Source organism: Hoplias malabaricus, chromosome X2 (assembly GCF_029633855.1).
Source record: "Hoplias malabaricus isolate fHopMal1 chromosome X2, fHopMal1.hap1, whole genome shotgun sequence".
Taxonomy (NCBI): Eukaryota; Metazoa; Chordata; class Actinopteri; order Characiformes; family Erythrinidae; genus Hoplias; species Hoplias malabaricus.
The window spans coordinates 50,089,989-50,110,107 of record NC_089819.1 but is presented as its reverse complement, the minus strand read 5'-3'; the positions used below and the strand labels follow the sequence as shown (position 1 = coordinate 50,110,107).

The 20,119-nt window shown below is 42.7% G+C and overlaps 1 protein-coding gene across 1 annotated transcript in view; it reads left to right on the top strand.

The window, feature by feature from the left end:
• Positions 1-19,846, top strand: part of LOC136676484 (protein MTSS 2-like) — a 76,301-nt gene extending 56,455 nt beyond the window's left edge. Inside the window, exons 4-14 of the mRNA XM_066653551.1 lie at positions 132-216; positions 1,418-1,509; positions 1,615-1,689; positions 3,923-4,080; positions 4,184-4,291; positions 6,518-6,615; positions 9,162-9,381; positions 9,906-9,980; positions 11,774-11,944; positions 12,048-12,213; positions 12,404-19,846. Of these exons, the coding sequence (XP_066509648.1) occupies positions 132-216; positions 1,418-1,509; positions 1,615-1,689; positions 3,923-4,080; positions 4,184-4,291; positions 6,518-6,615; positions 9,162-9,381; positions 9,906-9,980; positions 11,774-11,944; positions 12,048-12,213; positions 12,404-13,191 (2,036 nt within the window). The 3' untranslated portion in view covers positions 13,192-19,846. The remainder of the gene's footprint in view (positions 1-131; positions 217-1,417; positions 1,510-1,614; positions 1,690-3,922; positions 4,081-4,183; positions 4,292-6,517; positions 6,616-9,161; positions 9,382-9,905; positions 9,981-11,773; positions 11,945-12,047; positions 12,214-12,403) is intronic.
• The last annotated feature ends 273 nt before the right edge of the window (positions 19,847-20,119 follow it).

Genomic DNA, 20,119 nt, shown 5'->3' with positions numbered 1-20,119 from the left:
CAAACATTAGCCATTGTTAAACCAGGTGTATGCCATATCTGGAGCTCTTGTAGTATGTATGTTCTCCTAATTTGACTTTCCTTCAGTCGTAACCTGTTGTATTCCTTTCCTCTTGCTTGTGTTTCTTGCAGGTGCCACCCGAGATATCGGATCAGCGCTGACCCGGATGTGCATGCGGCACCGTAGCATTGAGGCTAAACTTCGCCATTTTACCAAGTATGGACAGAATCATTTATAATAAATAACCTGCTCCTTGAGTATGTCACTTCTGTGTGTGTGTGAGTCCACATTCATTCAGTCTTAAAGAGACAGCAAACAGGCTCCAAGAATCACTTTTATTTTAATCAGGTTTAAGGCTGGGTTTTAGCTTTTTCCTGTAAATGTACCGTTCATTCGGCTGGTGCAGATATAGACTGTTTCCATATGTATGTATGTATATCCCATGTATAATCACTGTCCATGTTATCAGCTGCTTTTATAAATAGGAGCACTTTGTAACTCTCCAATTACAGATTGTAGTTCATCTATTGCTCCGCATACTTGCTTGCCCCTCTCTCCTTGGCCGGGACCACCACATGCATTATTTGGGTGGTGGACCATTCTCAGTGCTACACTGACACTGACACTGACATGGTGCTGGTGTGTTTTGTGTGTTTCGCACTGATACGAGTGGATTAGACACAGCAGTGATGCTGAAGTTTTTAAACTCATCAGCGGTGTGAAAGGGGGCTAACAAAGAACAGTCTGTAATTGTAATTCTACAAAGTACACCTTTATGGCAAATGTAGCTGGAGAAATAGATGCTGAGTGTAGAAATGTATTTTGTATTTATACTTTGCACGTGTATCTCTCAATGCTTGTTTAGGACTTTAATCATCTGTGTTTGTAAAGCAGACAAAAAGGAAAAGCTTACTGTGTTGTGTTGTTCAATAAAATCTTTGCCAGGAACACACACATCTGAATATCTGATGACACAGGACATGAACACACACATGTACACACTTTCTCTCACCTCATTAAAAGACATCTGTTGACTATTTTCATTGACAGTCTAATGAATGGAAGCCCTACTACCTTCAAAGCCACTGTAAACCACACAGACGACCATCATCTCTCACTGGATTTAAACTTCCACTCTCATAGGCAAAAAAATCTGTAATAACACAGGCCAAATGAGAGATGATGATGATGATGAGTGTTCCCTGTAATGACCCCTACATTCCTGTACTTATTCACTTTAGGTTTAACCCTTAAAATATGGATTTATTGCATCCTTTACAGTATAATTCTCATGTAATTACACAGTTCTACACTTTGCGTAGTAAGTTATGCAATGAAATGTGGTGTATGAGTGGGATATGAAATCTAACTGTCTCTCTCTCTCTCTCTCTCATCTATCTGACTCTGCCTCTCTCAGTGCCCTAATGGAAAGCCTGATCAACCCTTTGCAGGAGCGAATTGAGGACTGGAAGAAAACAGCAAATCAACTGGACAAGGACCATGCCAAAGGTAACTCATAATATGCCTCATGTTACCGATATATTTGATTTTTTTCCCATAATTGATAAATATACGGCCATATTCTGCATAATTCTCTATATGTTTGTTTTGTAGAGTATAAGCGCTCTCGCCATGAGATAAAAAAGAAGTCTTCAGACACAATGAAACTGCAGAAGAAGGCGAGAAAAGGTATGTAACCTCCTTTTAATTGCTACAATCTTACAGCTGAGACAGTGTCCACTGTTTTCCACTGCTGTGGAAACAAAGTTAGATATTTGTGTCTTTGTAGAATGAAGGTTAATGAAATTCATAAGAGATTGGGTTTGAAAACAATAGACAGAATAATCTGGTCTTAATATTCACAGCAGACACAGGATGTGGTGAAAAATAAAAAAACAAAAAAACACTAGCCTTACACCAAAACATCTAATCTGCCACAGTAACAGCAGGAACTGTAGATCCGGTTTCCATAACGACAGGTAAAGCTGAATGATCTGAGTTATGTAACCGTCCCCTGCTGCCCGGAAGAAATCTTGGCCTTCTGGAGAAACTCAAGGACACCATCAGCTCAAGGTGAAATCCAGCAGCTCAGAGGAGACCATCAGCAGCTCTGTGGCAGTGATTGACAACAGTGCTTTATGGACTGTGTGATTTGACTTCAGTAGCGTCCATGACCCATGATGGACAGCCAAATCCCCAATGTGGCTAATATTTGTTTTCCTAAAGCTGTGATGTGAGAGCGATCCATTGCTTCTAAGTTGTGAATCCGTTCCCTCAATTTGGTAAGGTAATACCTCCCCCTACTGGTCGGCGGCTGAATCTACAGCTCTCACGTCATCTGTTGAGCCATTCCCCTTCACATCTCAGCAGCCAATAATTTGTGCTCTTGAAGAGGAGATGATAAGTTGGTGTGTTACTAGGAAGACTAAACACTAAAGAACCATTAAATGAAAGTACCATTATTAAATGTAGTGCACTGGGCAAATGTCAGTGACCAACCTACTAATTATTTCATTTACACCTCCTCTGCAGCCAATAAGAATGAATAGAGTTGGATTATATGATAAATCTATGGCTTATAATATGCTTATATGTTCCAGTGTAAGAGGTGTACTTGTTATTTTGGGGGTTTGGGGTGTTTGGTTGCTGCAGAGGTTTTGCTCTAACAATCCCAAAGCATTTTGGCTGTGAAATGAGCTGTGATGGCTTCTATATACTAACCTTAACATGGAGCCCCTTCTCTTTCTCTTACCCCCCCCCCCACCCTATATCTATCTATCTATCTATCTATCTATCTATCTATCTATCTCTAATTTCTCTCTTTTTGCTATAACTCTCATGTTTCATGTCCTTCACCCTCTCCTGAATACCCCTGCTGTCCTTCATTCCTACTCTCTCTCTCTCTCTCTCTCTCTCTCTCTCTCTCTCTCTCTCTCTCTCTCACTCTCTCACTCTCTCACCTTGTAGAGCTGCAGGGTAAGTATGATACTCCCCACAAAGCTGCTGCTCCTTGTGAACATCTTCACTCTTTAACACAAAGGTGTCAGAAGAGTTCTTTGTAATGGTGTCATGGAGAAACCTAAAAACCTTTATTTGTAAATGTGCTTCTTTAAAGAGCCATTTACAAATATTTGTATGCAACCACAATTTGTTATTTTATCGCATCTCTACAAAGAACTCTTCTGGAACCTTTGTTTTTATGACTGTAATTTTTCTGCACATCTCTCGTCCATGCTACTAACTCAGTTAGGACGGCATGCAGAGTTGACCCTAACAGAGATGCTCGGTGTTGTGACCTATCAGCATGACATCAGACCCTAGCTGCTGTCTTTCCCTCTTTCTCCCATGATGCCCTGAGCTTCACATTTGTTTGCATGATTAGCTAATGCTGTCCCAGCATGCTAGCTGTTTGAGAAAGATGCTCTTTTTCGGGTTAACAAAATTCGCGCCTTTAAAAGAAGGTTATGGCCAGTGCTAACTTTATGATCCGCATGACTTAATGTTGTTAACATCCTCGGGGAGACTTCATTTTGTTTACTGAGAGTAGAAAGCATTGGGGGCTGTGTAGTCCATCTGTTTGTCTTTCATCAGCTGCGTAGATGCTAGCCACAGTCGACTAGCGAAAACTGTTTTGTTTTGTGTCCATGTTTTGAGAGGTGATGTTGACAATGTACATTCTGTACGGTCCATTCTTATGTAATTCTGTTTTTCTTTCTTGCCTTGTCAACTCTCTGATATTCCTGCTCTGTCCTAAATCTTTTCACCTTCCGACACCTAACATGTATGATCCAACTTTTCTGTTCATCTTGTGTCCAAATGCTTTCATGCTGATATTCTGACCATTACCCGGCCACTGTCCCCTTTCTGCCTATACTTTCCCTTCTCTTCTACTCCTCCTCTGGTACTCTGCTGCCCCCTGTAGGCCGAGGTGACCTGCAGCCACAGCTGGACAGTGCTATGCAGGATGTGAATGACATGTACCTGCTGATGGAGGAGACAGAGAAACAGGCCGTGCGGCGCGCACTAGTGGAGGAAAGAGGGCGCTTCTGCACCTTCATCAGCTTCCTGCAGCCTGTAGTGGTGAGAACACTGCACAGTGCTCGTTGTGTTATAGTTTGGTGATATATTTAAATTAATATATACAAGAAGATTAAATGTGTAACCGTGATTTTTTTTTTTTCAGAATGGAGAAATCGCAATGCTGGGAGAGATCACACATCTCCAGGCCATTATCGATGACCTCACTGTGCTGACCACTGATCCACACAAACTGCCCCCAGCCAGCGAGCAGGTAAACTGGTAAACTCACACACACCTATTCAGCCCTATGCTTCAACACAGCAGTGCAGCAGAAAGGATTAGCACTAGCACTTCATCATTCTTTTCAAAACAACATTGGACTACATAATAGATAGTTCTACACAGACTTAACTGAGTTACACATACAACTAGGATGAGTTTAGATGAAATAGGAAACTTGACAATGGACTAAAACCAAACACCAAACAGAAATCCCTCTTCTGAAAATGAAGTGGGTGTGATGGAACGAGGACAAAACTACAGCATGGAGGGCATGGTCCCACCAGGATAATGAGGACCGGTACATTGCACTAATACGGGGTTGTACAGTACAACGAGAAGCTAAATCTCTGGCGCGGTAACAGATAAACGACGTGTGACAATAGTGCAAGGACAATAGACAAAGCACAAGCCAAGGTTCATAGACAATAAGTACAACAGACAATAATCAATAAATGCAGTAACATAAATACAAATATGTGCATGAAAATGAGGTGTGATTTAAGATGCTAATTATGCTACTATGCTAATAATGATCCTGCATTGGATATGTAGTCCAGTCTACAGCTTTTGTAAGTACCGTTGAAGAATTTCCAGGTAAGTGGAAAGTGCATACAGTTCCTGAGCTAGTGGATCTCAATGTGAATATGATGAGTGAACTGGGAGAATCAGAGTGATCTGTAATCTGTAATCTGTAGGCTAGTATTCAGGTTGTGTGTGACCAGATGAACACAGTGTGGGGAAAAAAAACTGTTCTTGATGATCCTGGGATCTGATGCTCCTGTACGTCTTTCTGGATGACAGGGCTCAGAAAAAGGAGTGTGTAGTGACAGAGGCAACGTTGATGGCTATCCTCCATCATCTTTGTTATAGAGGTCCTGTATAAGAAACAGGGCAGTTGCAGTGATGTACTGGACCGTTTTTACGACTCTCATAGCAGTAAACCTAATATAACCTACAGAGCTAGGCTTACAGAGATCATTTACCATCACCTTTAATGTAGTCTGAAGTCTGCTTCTTTAGTTTTGACCTGGAGCTACAAAGAGAATGTAATGGATGCCTAGGCTCACTACTTAGAATTGTATCCATTACACACATGCAACAAATGGTGCATTTCCTCTACATGGTACCTACTCAGCTCAGCTCGGTTTGGCTTCTTTGCTTTTCTGTTAGATGAATCTGTTGAATGGGACTAGGAGCCTGTCTCTTTTTAGTACTTGCTCAGGCGCTGTTCCAAGTGAGCTGACTGGGGACTAAATGGTGACTTGTAAAGCTTTCAGAGCACTGACTGGCCAAAGAGACTTGTCAATTATGACTTAATGCAGACCTCCAGCACAAACTTGCCATCTGTATAAACTCTAATTTATAGCAGCAATCACATTTGTTTTTATTGGATTCATAACAACAGCCTGTAAAATTTTACCATGGTCTTTTACAAACACTCCTTGGAGCAACCGAGACATGAACGTGCAACAAGTAATGAGAAAACTTTGGTGATGTTTGAGAACCAAAAAAGCAGCACAGTGTATACACGATGAGTAAACAGCACTTAACGTTTACGCAGCGAATGTGGTTTCTAAATCGTGTGCTTCCCATCATAGATGCGGTTTTCTGACATCACCAGCTAAATTTTGCTAGAGAGCTGTGCTAATGAGAAAGCTACTAGAGACCAGAGCTGAGATGCACGCCAAACCAAGTTGAGTAGGTAGCATGCAATGGAAAAGCCCCCAAACTGTCATGTTGTTAACACACAACTCAGAATTATTTTTAAGATTGTGTTCATTTTAACCACCAAAAGGTTACAGCACATAAATAAAAGTAAATAAATAAACATTTTTGATTGTATTTGGTGGCACGGTGGTGCAGCAGGTAGGTGTCGCAGTCACACAGCTCCAGGGACCTGGAGGTTGTGGGTTTGATTCCCGCTCCAGGTGACTGTCTGTGAGGAGCTGGTGTGTTCTCCCTGTGTCTGCATGGGTTTCCTCCGGGTGCTCCGGTTTGCAGTCCAAAACCACACGTTGGTAGGTGGATTGGCGACTCAAAAGTGTGTGTGTGTGTGTCTGCGTTGCCCTGTGAAGGACTGGCGCCCCCTCCAGGGTGTATTCCTGCCTTGTGGCCAATGATTCCAGGTAGGCTCTGGACCCACCGCGACCCTGAACTGGATAAGGGTTACAGATAATGAATGAATGATTGTATTTATTTGTGTTTCTCTCCTCAGGTAATAAAGGATCTGAAGGGATCAGACTACAGCTGGTCCTACCAGACCCCTCCCTCTTCCCCAAGTAGTTCCGGCTCCAGGAAAAGCAGCATGTGCAGGTGAGACCCAGTGATTAATGGATAGAGAGAGAGAGAAAGAAAGTGATAGAGAGATTACTGAGAGTTTTATTGTTGTATATTTATTCTTGTCTTGACTGTTGTTTGAGGGGTGTATTTAGTTTTTTTAATAATTTTGCCTCAGTTATATTTTGTGTAGTAGTTGTGTGTGTGTGTGTGTGTGTGTGTGTGTGTGTGTGTGTGGTATGCGTGAGAGGAAATTCTGCTAAAGTGGCGCTTGCATGTCTGCCTATCTGCTGCTCTGGCCCACACCGTGCTTTCTGTTTTCCCCTGTATTTATCTAAAATATGTTAACACGTCTGTGTCCGTGATCCTCTGCCTGTTTTTGTGTCCATAACAAACGTACTGTGCATTAAGGACCCAGCATGAGTGATGCTCTCTGACCATGTCAAGCCATTACTATGTGTGAGGGCCTTTGTCTGAACTGTGGGCTGTCCAAAGGAATTGTAATTATGTTACTGGCTACAAAAAACTGCTCCAGGTTACGCCTGTCGATTTTCAGACAAATTATTCTGTCTCTGTGCCATTTGACAAGTGGTGTAGAAAATGCAGTTCACAGACCTGAAGTAAGGCCACGGCTGCCTGTGATCCCCTGGGGATAGATTTGCAATTAAGCCACCAAAACAGTATCTGAAAGCTAGAGCTCAATTTTTAAAGAGCAGGTGTTATGCAAAACTGTAATAAGATATGAGTGTGAAGTACTGCGTTAGCATTTTGCTTATCCTTCCTCAGTTGAAACATAGTTAACACTAAACAACCTCTTATTAATCATGGTTCTGATGTCACAACTACAAACACATTTACATATGAGCATATAACATTAGGGCGGCACAGTGGTGCAGCAGGTAGTGTCGCAGTGACCTGGAGGTTGAGGGTTCGAATCCCGCTCCTGGTGACTGGAGTGTGTGACGGGGGGTGTTCTCCCTGTGTCTGTGTGGGTTTCCTCCGGGTGCTCCGGATTCCTCCCACAGTCCAAAAACACACATTGGTAGGTGGATTGGTGACTCAAAAGTGTCCGTAGGTGTGAGTGAATGTCAGTGAGTGTTGCCCTGTGAAGGACAGGCGCCCCCTCCAGGGTGTGTTCCCGCCTTGCGCCCAATGATTCCAGGTAGGCTCCGGACCCACCTCGACCCTGAACTGGATAAGGGTTACAGATAATGAATGAATGAATGAATATATAACATTAGCCCACCTTTAAACTCACCTTTACAGCACTGTCCTGCAATCAAGGTTGAAAGTGGAAGTGATTTCCTACCCTCCTCTGAAAGTTACATAGTGCCGTTTCTGAAGTGCTGAGCCCAGAGTAGCAATAGCAGATTCTATTCTCCGTATTACAGGTCAGTGAAGCATCACAATGGTTTTGATGCTGTAAGTTTAAGGTAAAATACAACCTAGTGTTGATTCAAACTGTTGTAGGCTGTAGGTCAATGTGTTGGTGTTTTGACATCACAAGGGCTATTAAAATGTGTCTGTTTTATTTTACGATATGTGCTGCAGTTTAAATAATGTTTAAATTACTGCATAAACATTTTCCAGGATATAGAATCTTTAATTTTAAGAGATAAAGATGTCTCGTCAACATTAGACCGATTTCGATTCATAAATCCACTCAAACATTCTACATGTACTTCAGAGACTAAAGCGTTAGAGATTAAAGGCTTTAGGAGAAACCTCTAGAAAAAGTATTACATTTGCTGCAGGCAGTAAATAATACAAATTAAAAAATGAACGACCTAGAGAAATTGGTCTTTGATCAGCCCACGTGTAACTCGCTGAATGCTCTCCAGCCAGCTGTGCTCTGTGGATCTACTTTGCTGTACCTGTGGGTGTATATGTGCAGTGTGTGCGTGTGGTTGTGTGTGTGTGTGAGTGTGTGTTAAGCAGCCTTGCATGGAGGCAGGGAAAATGTCCATGACTGGTCACTATGGACAGATCTCTTGCTCTCCATGCCAGGCCCCCTGCCCTTTACAGTGTCAGCCCATGCCTGAACGTCTCGTTCTCACACTCTCTCCAACCTGTGTTTTCCATCTACCTCTCCCTCCTGCCCTCAATTCCTACTCTCACCTCTTTACCTCCTGAACATATTACACCTTTTTTGGTTTGTGTCCACGTATGAAAACCTGCCCTTTTATTTGACTGACATATGTGTTTCTACCCCATGCCATTGTTAATGATCTAACCCTTCATTTCCATTACCTTACGTTGAATCAAATACTCACTCTCGTTCCCCTCATGTGTGCAATTGACCTCAATCCCCTTATTAAATTCCCTTATACCACTCACTCCACTTTCCCTTACTCCTACTTCTTTCTTCAAACCCCTCCACATCCTCCCTCTTTTCATATCCATTGCTCATGCTTTCTGGAACACTTTCTGGGACATCTCCCATACCTACGTTCCGATCATATCCTCCTTTGTGTCTTCATACTTTGATTTCCCCACCTCTCCCCTACTCTTTCTTCCACACCGTCCACTTCTTCCATGTGTTCTCTGTCCTCAATGTCCTCCTCACCCTCCTGGCCTTGCAGCAGTGTGAACAGCGCCCACAGTAGCGCCTCTCGCTCCTCGGGAGGCTCTCAGACTCACTCACCCAGTTCGTCCTGTCGCTACCGCAGCCTGGCGCAGCCGCCAGCGGGGGGCGCTCACCGCCTCAGCAGCGTCTCATCCCACGACTCCGGCTTCATCTCTCAGGACGCCAATGTGTACTCCAAGCCCCCCTCGCCCATGCCATCTGACATCACCAGCCAGGTACCAGCATCAGTTAGCATAGCATCCCCAACGCAGTCTGATGTTGATGATGACAGTTCAAATGCACTGAATTTCGAATGTTTCCCAATTTATTATAACAGTATTTATTACTGCATCTGCTCAAATAAACTTCTTATTAATTATCATTATAATTGATAAAATTCACCAAAATAGTTTATTATATTTGCAACACCTGTTATTATTATTATTATTATTACCTATTATTAAATGGTACTGAAGTCTGAGATTGCATTATACACTAAAATGCCTTCTAAAGAAACACAATTAAATGCTGTGAGGCCTGCCCCCCTCAAACATATAATAACAATTAATACAATTATATTTATATTTTGCTAAATAGTGACACGTTCTATTAAATGCTGATTTATAAGTGGAGATTTACACCAGTTTTGAGTAAGTAATGAACCCAGCTCAGTAATCCTGAGGTAGGTTGAACCAGGTTTGGTCAGTGATGTTTTATTTTTCATCATGTTTTCATTCTGGTCTCTTGCTTTGTCCTGCAGAAGTCTTCGAGCTCAGCCTCCTCAGAGGCGTCAGAAACATGTCAGTCAGTGAGTGAATGCAGCTCTCCCACAGCAGTAAGTACACACTAGCATGAGATTCAAAACGTCTCAGTGTTCTAGATTCGTACATCGCATCAATATCTCAGCCTGCTCTTTGTCTTGTTAGGTGTCAATATGAAATTGTGCTGCTTTTCATCACATAACCACGTAACACATTTATATTAGGGCTGCAACTAATCATTGTGTGTTAGTCTATCAAGAATTAATTACCTAATTATACTATTTCCACCACTTGCTTTTGAAATAGAAAAATTTGAAGTATATGTGTGTTCTCCCTGTGTCTGCGTGGGTTTCCTCCGGGTGACTGTCTGTGAGGAGTGTAGTGTGTTCTCCCTGTGTCTGCGTGGGTTTCCTCCAGGTGACTGTCTGTGAGGAGTTGGTAGGTCCTTTGGTAGGTGGATTGGCGACTCAAAAGTGTCCGTAGGTGTGAGTGTGTGAGTGTGTGTCGCCTTGTGAAGGACTGGCGTCCCCTCCAGGGTGTATTCCTGCCTTGCGCCCAATGATTCCGGGTAGGCTCCGGACCCACCACGACCCTGAACTGGATAAGGGTTACAGATAATGAATGAATGAATGAATGAAGTATATGTACTGTACACTACACCCTACGCCAGTACATACTAGATACTACCATATCATAATAAACATAACTTCTATAATGTACCATATACTGTACTGTTTGAGAGACTGGACTCTATCATTATTTGGTGCTGCAAGCAGTAGACAATTTCACCTACAGCCAAAGTTTTGTTTGTACAACTGCTTACACGTTGTCAGAGTGGCATGGTGTATCATTATAGGTCATTACAGAGGGCAATAATGCATAGGCTTTTTCCATAATCAGTGTTGTAAAAGTCTAATTGGCCATGTGGACTAATCATTGCAGCCCTAATTTATATGCAGTACACTCAGGATGTATTCATACAGTCTGCTGTATTCATAGCACTGCCGTATTCACTGATGTGTAAATACGGACAGGTCATGGCACCAAATGGCACGAGTGGATGCTCTCACGGCTCACATTGCTCTTGCCTGCACTCATCCACCCTGTGCTCTGACTTTAAGACTTCTGTAATCTTTTGCCCAAGTGAGGCAGCTCCCTCTGGTCCTGGGTCACACGAGGGACCCCGGGGGTCTCAAGCTGCTCTGACAATCTTGATCTTGTCTCTCCGTTCCGCAGTTTGGCTCGTCCTTCGCTACCTTCCGCCCTGCTCTCTCTCACACTGGCTCCATCAGGCCTTTCTCTGTCATACTTCCTGCGTCCCCACCCTATAACCGCTCCCCTGGATCCAACACTTCCTCTCCCACATCAAAGGTCCCTTGCTGGAAGGTTTGTTTCCATGAGCACTTTTTCTTTGCTGAGATTTTATTTTATTTTTTTATTTTTGGCATTTTTGCTGCGAGGGTGTGCGTGTGTCGGTGTTTGTGTTATTTTTGCTTGCCTTTAATAATGCATATTTACAGTTGTGCTGCTTTAATTTCATTTTCTGCTTAACTTCATTCATTACCTCATTTTGCTCCTTAACACCAACCTTTTTTCTGTTTGCTGGATCCCGGTTACAAATCTCTCTCTATGAGATTTGCTAAACTGAGCAGGCCAAGGATGGTACCTTGTAGCCATTTCTGAGTTCAGTCAGTTCAGAATGGCACATTTACACAGTATTGGTCATTATCAAAAAGCACACATCTTAGATATTTACAATAAAGGACGCTCAAACTGCTGGATAGTGGGCGGGTCTCCCCTCTCATCCGAGAGTGAAAGAATTCTGCTTATTAAACTGACCTGAAAATAACCACACCCATTCCTTCAGGACTGGTCTAAGGCAGGTCCCCATGAGCTGGTCAACACGCTCCAGAGGAGGAAGGAGCCCCTGGACAGGTTGAGGGAGTCCGAAGCATCACCCCAATCACAAGGCTACGCTGGGGTCCATCCTGAAGACCCTCAGAGGCCAAGGATGACCCCGGCTACTATAGCAGCTAAGGTAATGGTAATTTGATTTGATAGCACCTAAGGTAATTATATATATATAAGCTTTCAACATGGCTGAGGGTGTGTTCATTTAAATGAAGATGTGTGTGTTACAGCATGGGGAGGAAGTGTCTCCAGCCGCCAGTGACCTGGCCATGGTGCTGACCCGGGGACTCAGTATGGAGCAGCAGAAAAGCAGCAGAGACTCGCTTCAGTACTCCAGTGGATACAGCACTCAAACAACCACACCTTCGTGCTCTGAGGACACAATACCCTCCCAGGGTAACCCCCATACACACTTTCACAGCTCTTTCTGAACAGTAAACAGTGCTCGCTGTAACCGTTGCACACTTCAAGAATGAGTCACTTTAAGTTTAGACAGTGTTCATAGGTCACTGTGAATAGATTTAAAAGAGGATTCTATGATTATATTTCAGTTTTTAATTTCTCCATCTGCTCCCTAACCCCTCAGGCTCTGATTATGACTGCTACTCTGTGAATGGCGACACTGAGGCTGACGGTCAGACTGACTTCGACAAATCCTCCACCATCCCTCGCCACAGCAACATCGCTCAGAACTACCGCCGCATGATCCAGACCAAGCGTCCCGCCAGCACGGCTGGCCTGCCCAGCGGAGCAGGGGCTCAAGGTGGACCCCCAGGAGCTGGTGGTGGCGGAGGTGGAGGTCCGGGCACTCCAGGTACTGCCACCATCCGTCGGACGCCCTCCACCAAACCTGGCGTAAGACGCACCCTGTCTAACGCTGGCCCCATACCCATACGCCCACCCATAGTGCCGGTCAAGACCCCCACTGTGCCCGATTCGCCTTACCCAGGACCACCCGCTCGTGTCGGGAGTGAAGAGTGTGTATTCTATGTGGCGGATGATGCCTCTCCAAGTGCTCTGGAGTATGTGAAGGCATCCCCCAAGCGTCTGAGCCTGCCCAATACGGCCTGGGGTGCAGGAGCCGCGGAGATGAGTGTGTACGGTCAGCCGGGAGAAGAGGACCAGCTGCTGGCTGCCAACCGCCACAGTCTGGTGGAAAAAATTGGTGAGCTGGTGGCCAGTGCCCACGCTCTGGGGGAGGGTCAGTTTCCCTTCCCCTCGCTTCCCGACCAGCCCCCTCCTCCCAGACCAGAGGGGCCCCAGGATGAACCACTGGAGCCCCAGGAGGGTGTGGACATGCTGGTGTCCATCCGCCGTGGCGTTAGGCTGCGCAAGACCGTCTCCAACGACCGCTCAGCTCCACGCATTTTGTGATGGCTGAAATTTTGTGCGAAAACCGAAAGAGAGGGTAAAAAAAAAACCAATTAAATAAACACTACACATCGTGGACTCTGTAGAGAATGACCTATGAATAAGAGGATTTAAAAAATCTAAAGTAAATGTTTAAAGACATCGTTAGAATTAAATTACGTGATGAAACGCTAAATAATGATAACGAGAATTAAAAAAAAAGTTAAATGCTAAATAACAACAGGCTCCGGCCACTATAACTCTTTAGCGTGTCTGGACGCATGTTTTGTCTTATTAACACCACCCAATTGCAGTGGGATTGTAGTCAGACTGTAGCGAGATGCCAGGCGGCTGAAAGGAGGAGGGACAGGGGACTGAAGAATAAAGACCCTGTGTACAACAGCAAGCCTCTAACTCGGAACCCCAGGGATTCAGTGCTGGAAAAGCTCATGTAGGGAGAAGAGGAAGACTCGGGGTGCTGTTGCCCCACCCCCGCACCTCCAGCTCTCTGACATCACACCACCTGCTGAAAGTAACCGAACTGTTATGGTGTGTTTACCTGTTTTGTGATTGGTTGGTGTGGCTGTCAGTCAGGCTGAAGGTGATTGGGGCTCTGCTGCAGGTCAGCTTGTGGTTCTATGAAGGGGGCGGGGCTTGTCTTCTGTTTGTTGTTCTTTTATTTCTAAGCAATTAATCTTAAACCCAGAACATGTGTGCGCATCAGGTGTATGTATTTTTTGTAGACATGAAAAAAATGCCAATATAATGTGGAGCAATAATGCTTTTATTTTTTATTTTTTGTCGGTGTGAGGAAGAAGGAATTACAAGAGTAGCTTTGCTGTAGTTTTCTTCAGTGTGGAGGCTGATGTTGTCAGCAGATCTTTGTCCAATTGAGGGCTGGACATAATATGAGGAGAACAAAGGAAAGAGGAGTTGAAGGTTGTTGTTATTATTGCTAATGACAATCTCTTGAAGGTCCTGATTATTAGGAACTATGATTATACGTCCCATAATGGTTTGATTTAGCCTTAAGACCAACAGCTATGATCATGTAAACTGCAAGGATTGCCAGTATTAGTAATAACAATATCAGTCTCCAGAACTGCTCTTCCTCTTCACTTTGCATCTCTCATATTATCTCTGCTTTAGTGCTGGCCATAAAAGGAGAAAGAAGTGAAGAGGGAGAACACTTAGAGTAGGTAATGTTCACATTGACCACAAGGGGCCTGTGTGGGTGCATTGAGTGCAGTGGTTAAGAAGACAAGAGGCACTTACCTTAAGAGATGCAGAAAGTAAACAATACAAAGAAAGGAAAAGAAGAGAGAAAGTGTAAGTGTAGTGTGAAGGAAACAAGAAAGGAGTTAGGGTGGTGGCCGATTGGTGATTTTTATTCTATTTTATTTTTAACTATTCCAAGTTGAGTATTTAAATAGAATCTATTTACTTTTTTTCATGAATTCAGAGTGGGTTGGGTCTCACCTTTTAACAATCTGACATCAAGCCTCAAATTACAGCCCCCCTGACTCGGCTGTACGTGCTGGGGGTGAGTCGATGAGCTAAGATGAAGGCACGGACCTGAAGGTAAGAGTTTGAGAATGGAGGGAATTGGTGTGGATAAGAAAAGAAGGATTAGAATGAGGATAAAGATGAAGAAATAGGGAGGTAGAGAGGATGATCTCTGGCAAAATAGAGCAGTCCAGTTCTTTATAATGTGAGCATTCCACTGCCTGATATAGAACATAGGACGAGTTACAAAGAGAACCGTGAAGCATTGTGTGGGACACCCATTACAAAGTGTGCGGAAAAAAAGAAAAAGGATGACCATTGGTGACTCTGGACTCTGGAGTAGTGTATAGGTGGCCAGAAACACTGTTTTAGTCCTGTAGTATCTGTCTGTGAGTGACTTTCTGTGCTCCCATGATTCATTATAACCCCTGCCGTCTCGCATAGCTCTGTCGCTCGAAAATGACCACTACGTGTGCGACTAAATGGACACTTAATACTTATTACTTTTTTTTTTTGTTTGTTTCTGGATTATTTATTTTGCATAAATAGAGCACTCTGTTTTAGGAATGCCTGTAGCTAATTAAAAAATATCGATGTGTACCTGCTTTGCAAGAGTAAGATTGTGCCAGAATGTTTGAGCCTTTTGTTACAAGTGAATGGGGAAGGGGACCATGGCTTAGTACTACTAGCCAGCCACAGTGACCCAATCAGAGGTCACTGAGACTCTTCCAGAAAGCACAGGTCATAACTTTTGTATATATATATAGTCACATATATACATACATGTACTGTAAACAAAGGTGGACGTAACTGCCCCAGAGCTAACTTAACAAAACATGTCCCACACAGATATTGTCTAACTGGGGGTTAAAAAGTAAAGGTCAATTGGCACGAGGTATAACAGCAATAGGGCAGAGTTTTCTAAGGGAAAAAAATGGGTCTTACAGTTAAATATCCAGTACCTGTATACGGTTTCTTCAATGTACAAGGTGATCATTTAATGTGATCCCAGTTTCCTGCTTAATCTTCTCTATTTCACACTGAACCTCAGACCAATCTGTGCAATGAGAGAGAAAGGAGGCGTTAATGAAAGAGCGAGAGAATTGCATAGAAGAAAGATACAGAGAGGGGAGCTAAATCCTAAATAAAGGAGCATCATCCTGAGCTGTTACCCTTTTGAAATCGGATTTCATTTTCCATCCTGAATCACAGTTTTTCCTTTGCACTACTGGTTTATTACGGTAATCTACTCTAGTCTCAGCCACAGACACTCTGCCCACAAATAGACGAAGAGTCTGATACATTCTGTGCGTTAACCTGGCCTCACTGTTATTATTCTGCCTGCTGCATTCTGATTGGCTGTCTGTACCTCAGCATATACACGTTTCTGTGTATGGTTTTGTACTGGCTCTGGTACTGGTCCGACGTGAAAGACTGCCTTCGCGTGTCATGCCAAAATAGCAGACTTTTAATTGGTTCGTCAGATTTCTTTTCTTGGCCATGTTAAATGGCAGTAGGTACCAGACTCTCCCTAGAGAGTCTGGCAATGCAAGACTAGACCTACCATATCTCTACCCACAAACACATTCTCCATAGTTATAGTTGCAAAGTTGGATGTTAGAGATTAAATTAGTTGGATTTTGGAGATTAGACTTTTTTAAATGCCAAACAACTGAGTTGAGCAGGTAGATTTGTCAGTATGCTGATGCTAGCTGGCCATTTTAATTGAAATTAACCTCAGGTTCTGAATTTCTGTATTTTTAAGTTGTGCAATAGATTAAAAAATAATATATTACATCATTATTGCCATTTGGGAAAGTTATAGATTGTATAGATTGATCATGTAGGGTCGATGCCATGCAAACAACGTTAGCATAGCAATCGTTTTGTAGCTAATAGCCAAATTTTGATTAACCACAACATGGTCCAACTCCAAATAGTTGCAATTCAAACTGGAAACTCAACATATAAAGCAACTCCAAATAAGTTCTGCTGTTGTTTGTCATTAGGTTGATTGGGAGAACATCCAGTAAAACAGTTGCTATGAATGTAAGCATTTGTGGGTGGAGCATGGATAGAACAATTCAGTTAAAGCAAATGAAACACAGTACACTGGATATTTTAAAACCTATATTGACAATAATATCTTCCTTGTTGTTATTTTAGTTTATTCAGTATTGTAAAGTCAGATGGCGGTTTTTAAAAAACAAGAAATTATGTGTGCAACCGTGTGGGACAAAAATGAAACTCTACAATATAAACAAAACACTACATGAGGACAAACAAAAAAATATCATAAATACACAAAAGTATTTCACTGGCACTAGTCAGTTAGCCTGAAGACCCAAATAAAATGAATATAGAGAATTGATTAACACCTGGGAAATTATTGCCATTCTTAGAAAATGTTAAAGACAATGGTGCATATCTAATAAAGTTAGATACGCCTTGGTACAATGCTCTGATTGCTTTGCTGCTCTACTGGCTTGATGCACCTTGGGGAATACCAGCAACACAGCAAGTGAAACAGGGTGCATTAAGATTAACTGCATATACTGGGAGATACAATTCAGAGAGCAGCATAGCACAGTGTCTTTGTGCTTTATGCAGCTGTGCATTGAATGAGACCAGGTAAATGCAGTGAATATGAAGGTTTGGGGCATCATTATTCCAACACATTGGATGGAATCTTGGCTATTGTCACTTTAGATTGACTTAAATCCTTAGTCACTAAAAGCACACTTGGAGCTGTGCCACTTCTCTTGGTGCTCAGGTGAAGAGGTGACAAGCTATCTGTCTAACTTTCCTCCCTGACGCACCTTCGCCGTGTTTTATACCGTTCACCATTTCAGTCATAACCCTGCTATTGCGTGCTGTTTCTTACTTTATGCATAATTCATATTCTGCCTTATTACAAGCCAACAGTCAAATGCCACATTTCCAAACGGAAGTTTGATTGCCCTCAAACACTATTTCCTCAAATAAAACACTGCACTCGTATCCATGAGAAGGCAACACACTTTTCCTGAGAGGGCAATGTAGCTAATGAAAATACTCTCATTAATAGTAATGTTTACATGCTCATAAATGTGTTCTCTCCTTCTTTTGCACATGCTCTTACTGCACTAGCTTATATTAGCTTAGCTTTAGCAGTCTGAGCAGTAGCAGCTGTGTGATGGAATGTGAGCTTGCTCTCTCTCCTGCAGGTCACAAAGTGCCCAAAACATTCTTTAAAGTGATGGGAGTGCAGCCGTTTGCCTCAAAAAAGTTTCAGGCATCAGACACACTTGCCTTTTCACTGATAACTTTGCTTGCCTTTGAGACAAACATTAGCAAGCCACCCTCCTTGTACACGAAACAGGCCACACTCTGTAAGCAGTTTTGCTAGCAAGCTAGTCTATTTTTATTAGACTTTACCTATTTGGGATGTGTCAGAATTTCCTAATGTTTGAAAAGTCAGGAACATTTTAAATTATTGTTCTGATTATTATTTTGGTAACGCTGGGCTCTGTGCCAATGCTACGCTGGCCCAAACCTGTGGCGCCACACAGCAGATCATACAAAGTATGTCTATTATTCAATAGAGAAACATTTTACCGCACTTGCCTAATAGCAATTGGTTAGTTTTTCTGTGCTGTTCTGTTTCCAAAACTATTTTACATGTTACATCTATCGTAATTGCTTTCATCATTCTAACATCTGGACATAAGAGTCCCTACAAGAATCCAACCATTTTACCATTTCACAAAACCTTTGCAAGTTGTATTTTCTCTACCTTAATGAATCAGTAAATAGTGTGTTTTCATAGCCTTTAGCAGTAATTGCAAACATAATTGCATCATCTTCAGAATGCAGAATTGTCCTGCACTCCTGCACAGCTGCTTGCGTGTTCATATTAAATCCATTTTGGACTCACAATGATTTTTCACAGTAGAAAAAGCCAAGCTGAAAATAACACAATTACCATATAACAGGACCCCTTCATAAGAGCTGCACCTTTGGTATATTGCTAAATGAAAATGCCTATTGACAAAATTAGTTACATAAATCCTACAATTTGCCACTTGTTTAGTGCAGAAAGCCAAATAACAAGGCTACTGCCGTCCTGGCTATTGTACTTTGTGCTCTAATTTAAGCTACCAGGTAGTGGGTGTATAGTAGGCCTACTTGCTTATAAGAGGCTATTTACTCTTAATAGAGGAACTGCTGGATACCATAAAGTGTTTGAAATTATGTAGGCGTGTGCCGTTCACCTAACTCATCTGAGCCCAAATTGATTGTTGTATTGCATCCTCAGTTTCCTCATATTGGGCTTGCGTTGTGCTTCATATCTCTAATGTGTCAAACATTAGCTGTGATTTTGGACCCGGTTCTGCTGACGGGTTCCTTTCTGGCTCGAACACATGCAACACCCACGCAGTGTAACCCACACACACTCTGTTGTTCAGAGAGAGAGAGAGAGAGAGAGAGAGAGACCCTGAATCTCTCCCAGCAGTGGAACCTCTGCTTCCTCTCCACACACACACATGCACAGACACAAGCCAAAATTGATGCTCGGCAACCAGGCACCATGGTAACTCAGCTGAATGTCTTAACAGCATCGTTCTGGTCTCTCTTCTGCACTCAAGTCTCTCGTTCATCTTTTGTTTTACTCACAGGCCACACAAAACGCGCCTAGCCCTTGACCACTTCTCAGATTTTCATTCTTGTAAAGAGCAAATGATGTGTGCGTTGGTTTTAGTACAACTCCCCCAACCACCCCCCACCCCCACTCCTTAAAATACCCCCTCCCCCTTCTTCCTCCAATGGAGTCAAAGTAAAGCTACAGGTGCTGTCGCCTCTGTTCCCCTTGTTCTTTTTCTCTTCCTTTAATTTATTGTGTCCTCTTTTGTTTTTCCTCCAAGTCTAATTGGTCTCTTGCTGATGACGAGTTTTTTTTTGTTTTGTTTTGTTTTGTAATATCTTCTTCATTTTTGTTAACTTTAGTCACTGCTAATGTAACAAAACGCACTGTGATGATTCCAGTATTAATAAAAGTTGTACTTAAACTGTGTTTTTCTATGTGCGCATGTGCCAGTGCTGTGCTTTCCTACTGTGTCCTTTAAAAAGTGTGTGGGAAGTGAGAGCGCAGGTGTCACAACAGAGCGCAGTATCAAGAAATACACCTGAAAGTTTCAGGAGTCTGTTATCAAATAAATTACAGTGAATGAAATAAAGCCCTTCTTTCTACCTACACAGCAGTAAACAGGCTTTAAAAATGACAGACATGGTGGTAAGCTCCTTTCTGTGCTGAAAGGAACAATTACTCATTGTGAAACAAACCACATTTAACTCATATTTGACTCCCACAGTCCTCCACACATTTACTAACACTGACTTCCATGAAATGAATCATCCGAGCGATATATAGAATCTTTGTGAAATGAGGATTCGATGTTGTATGTAA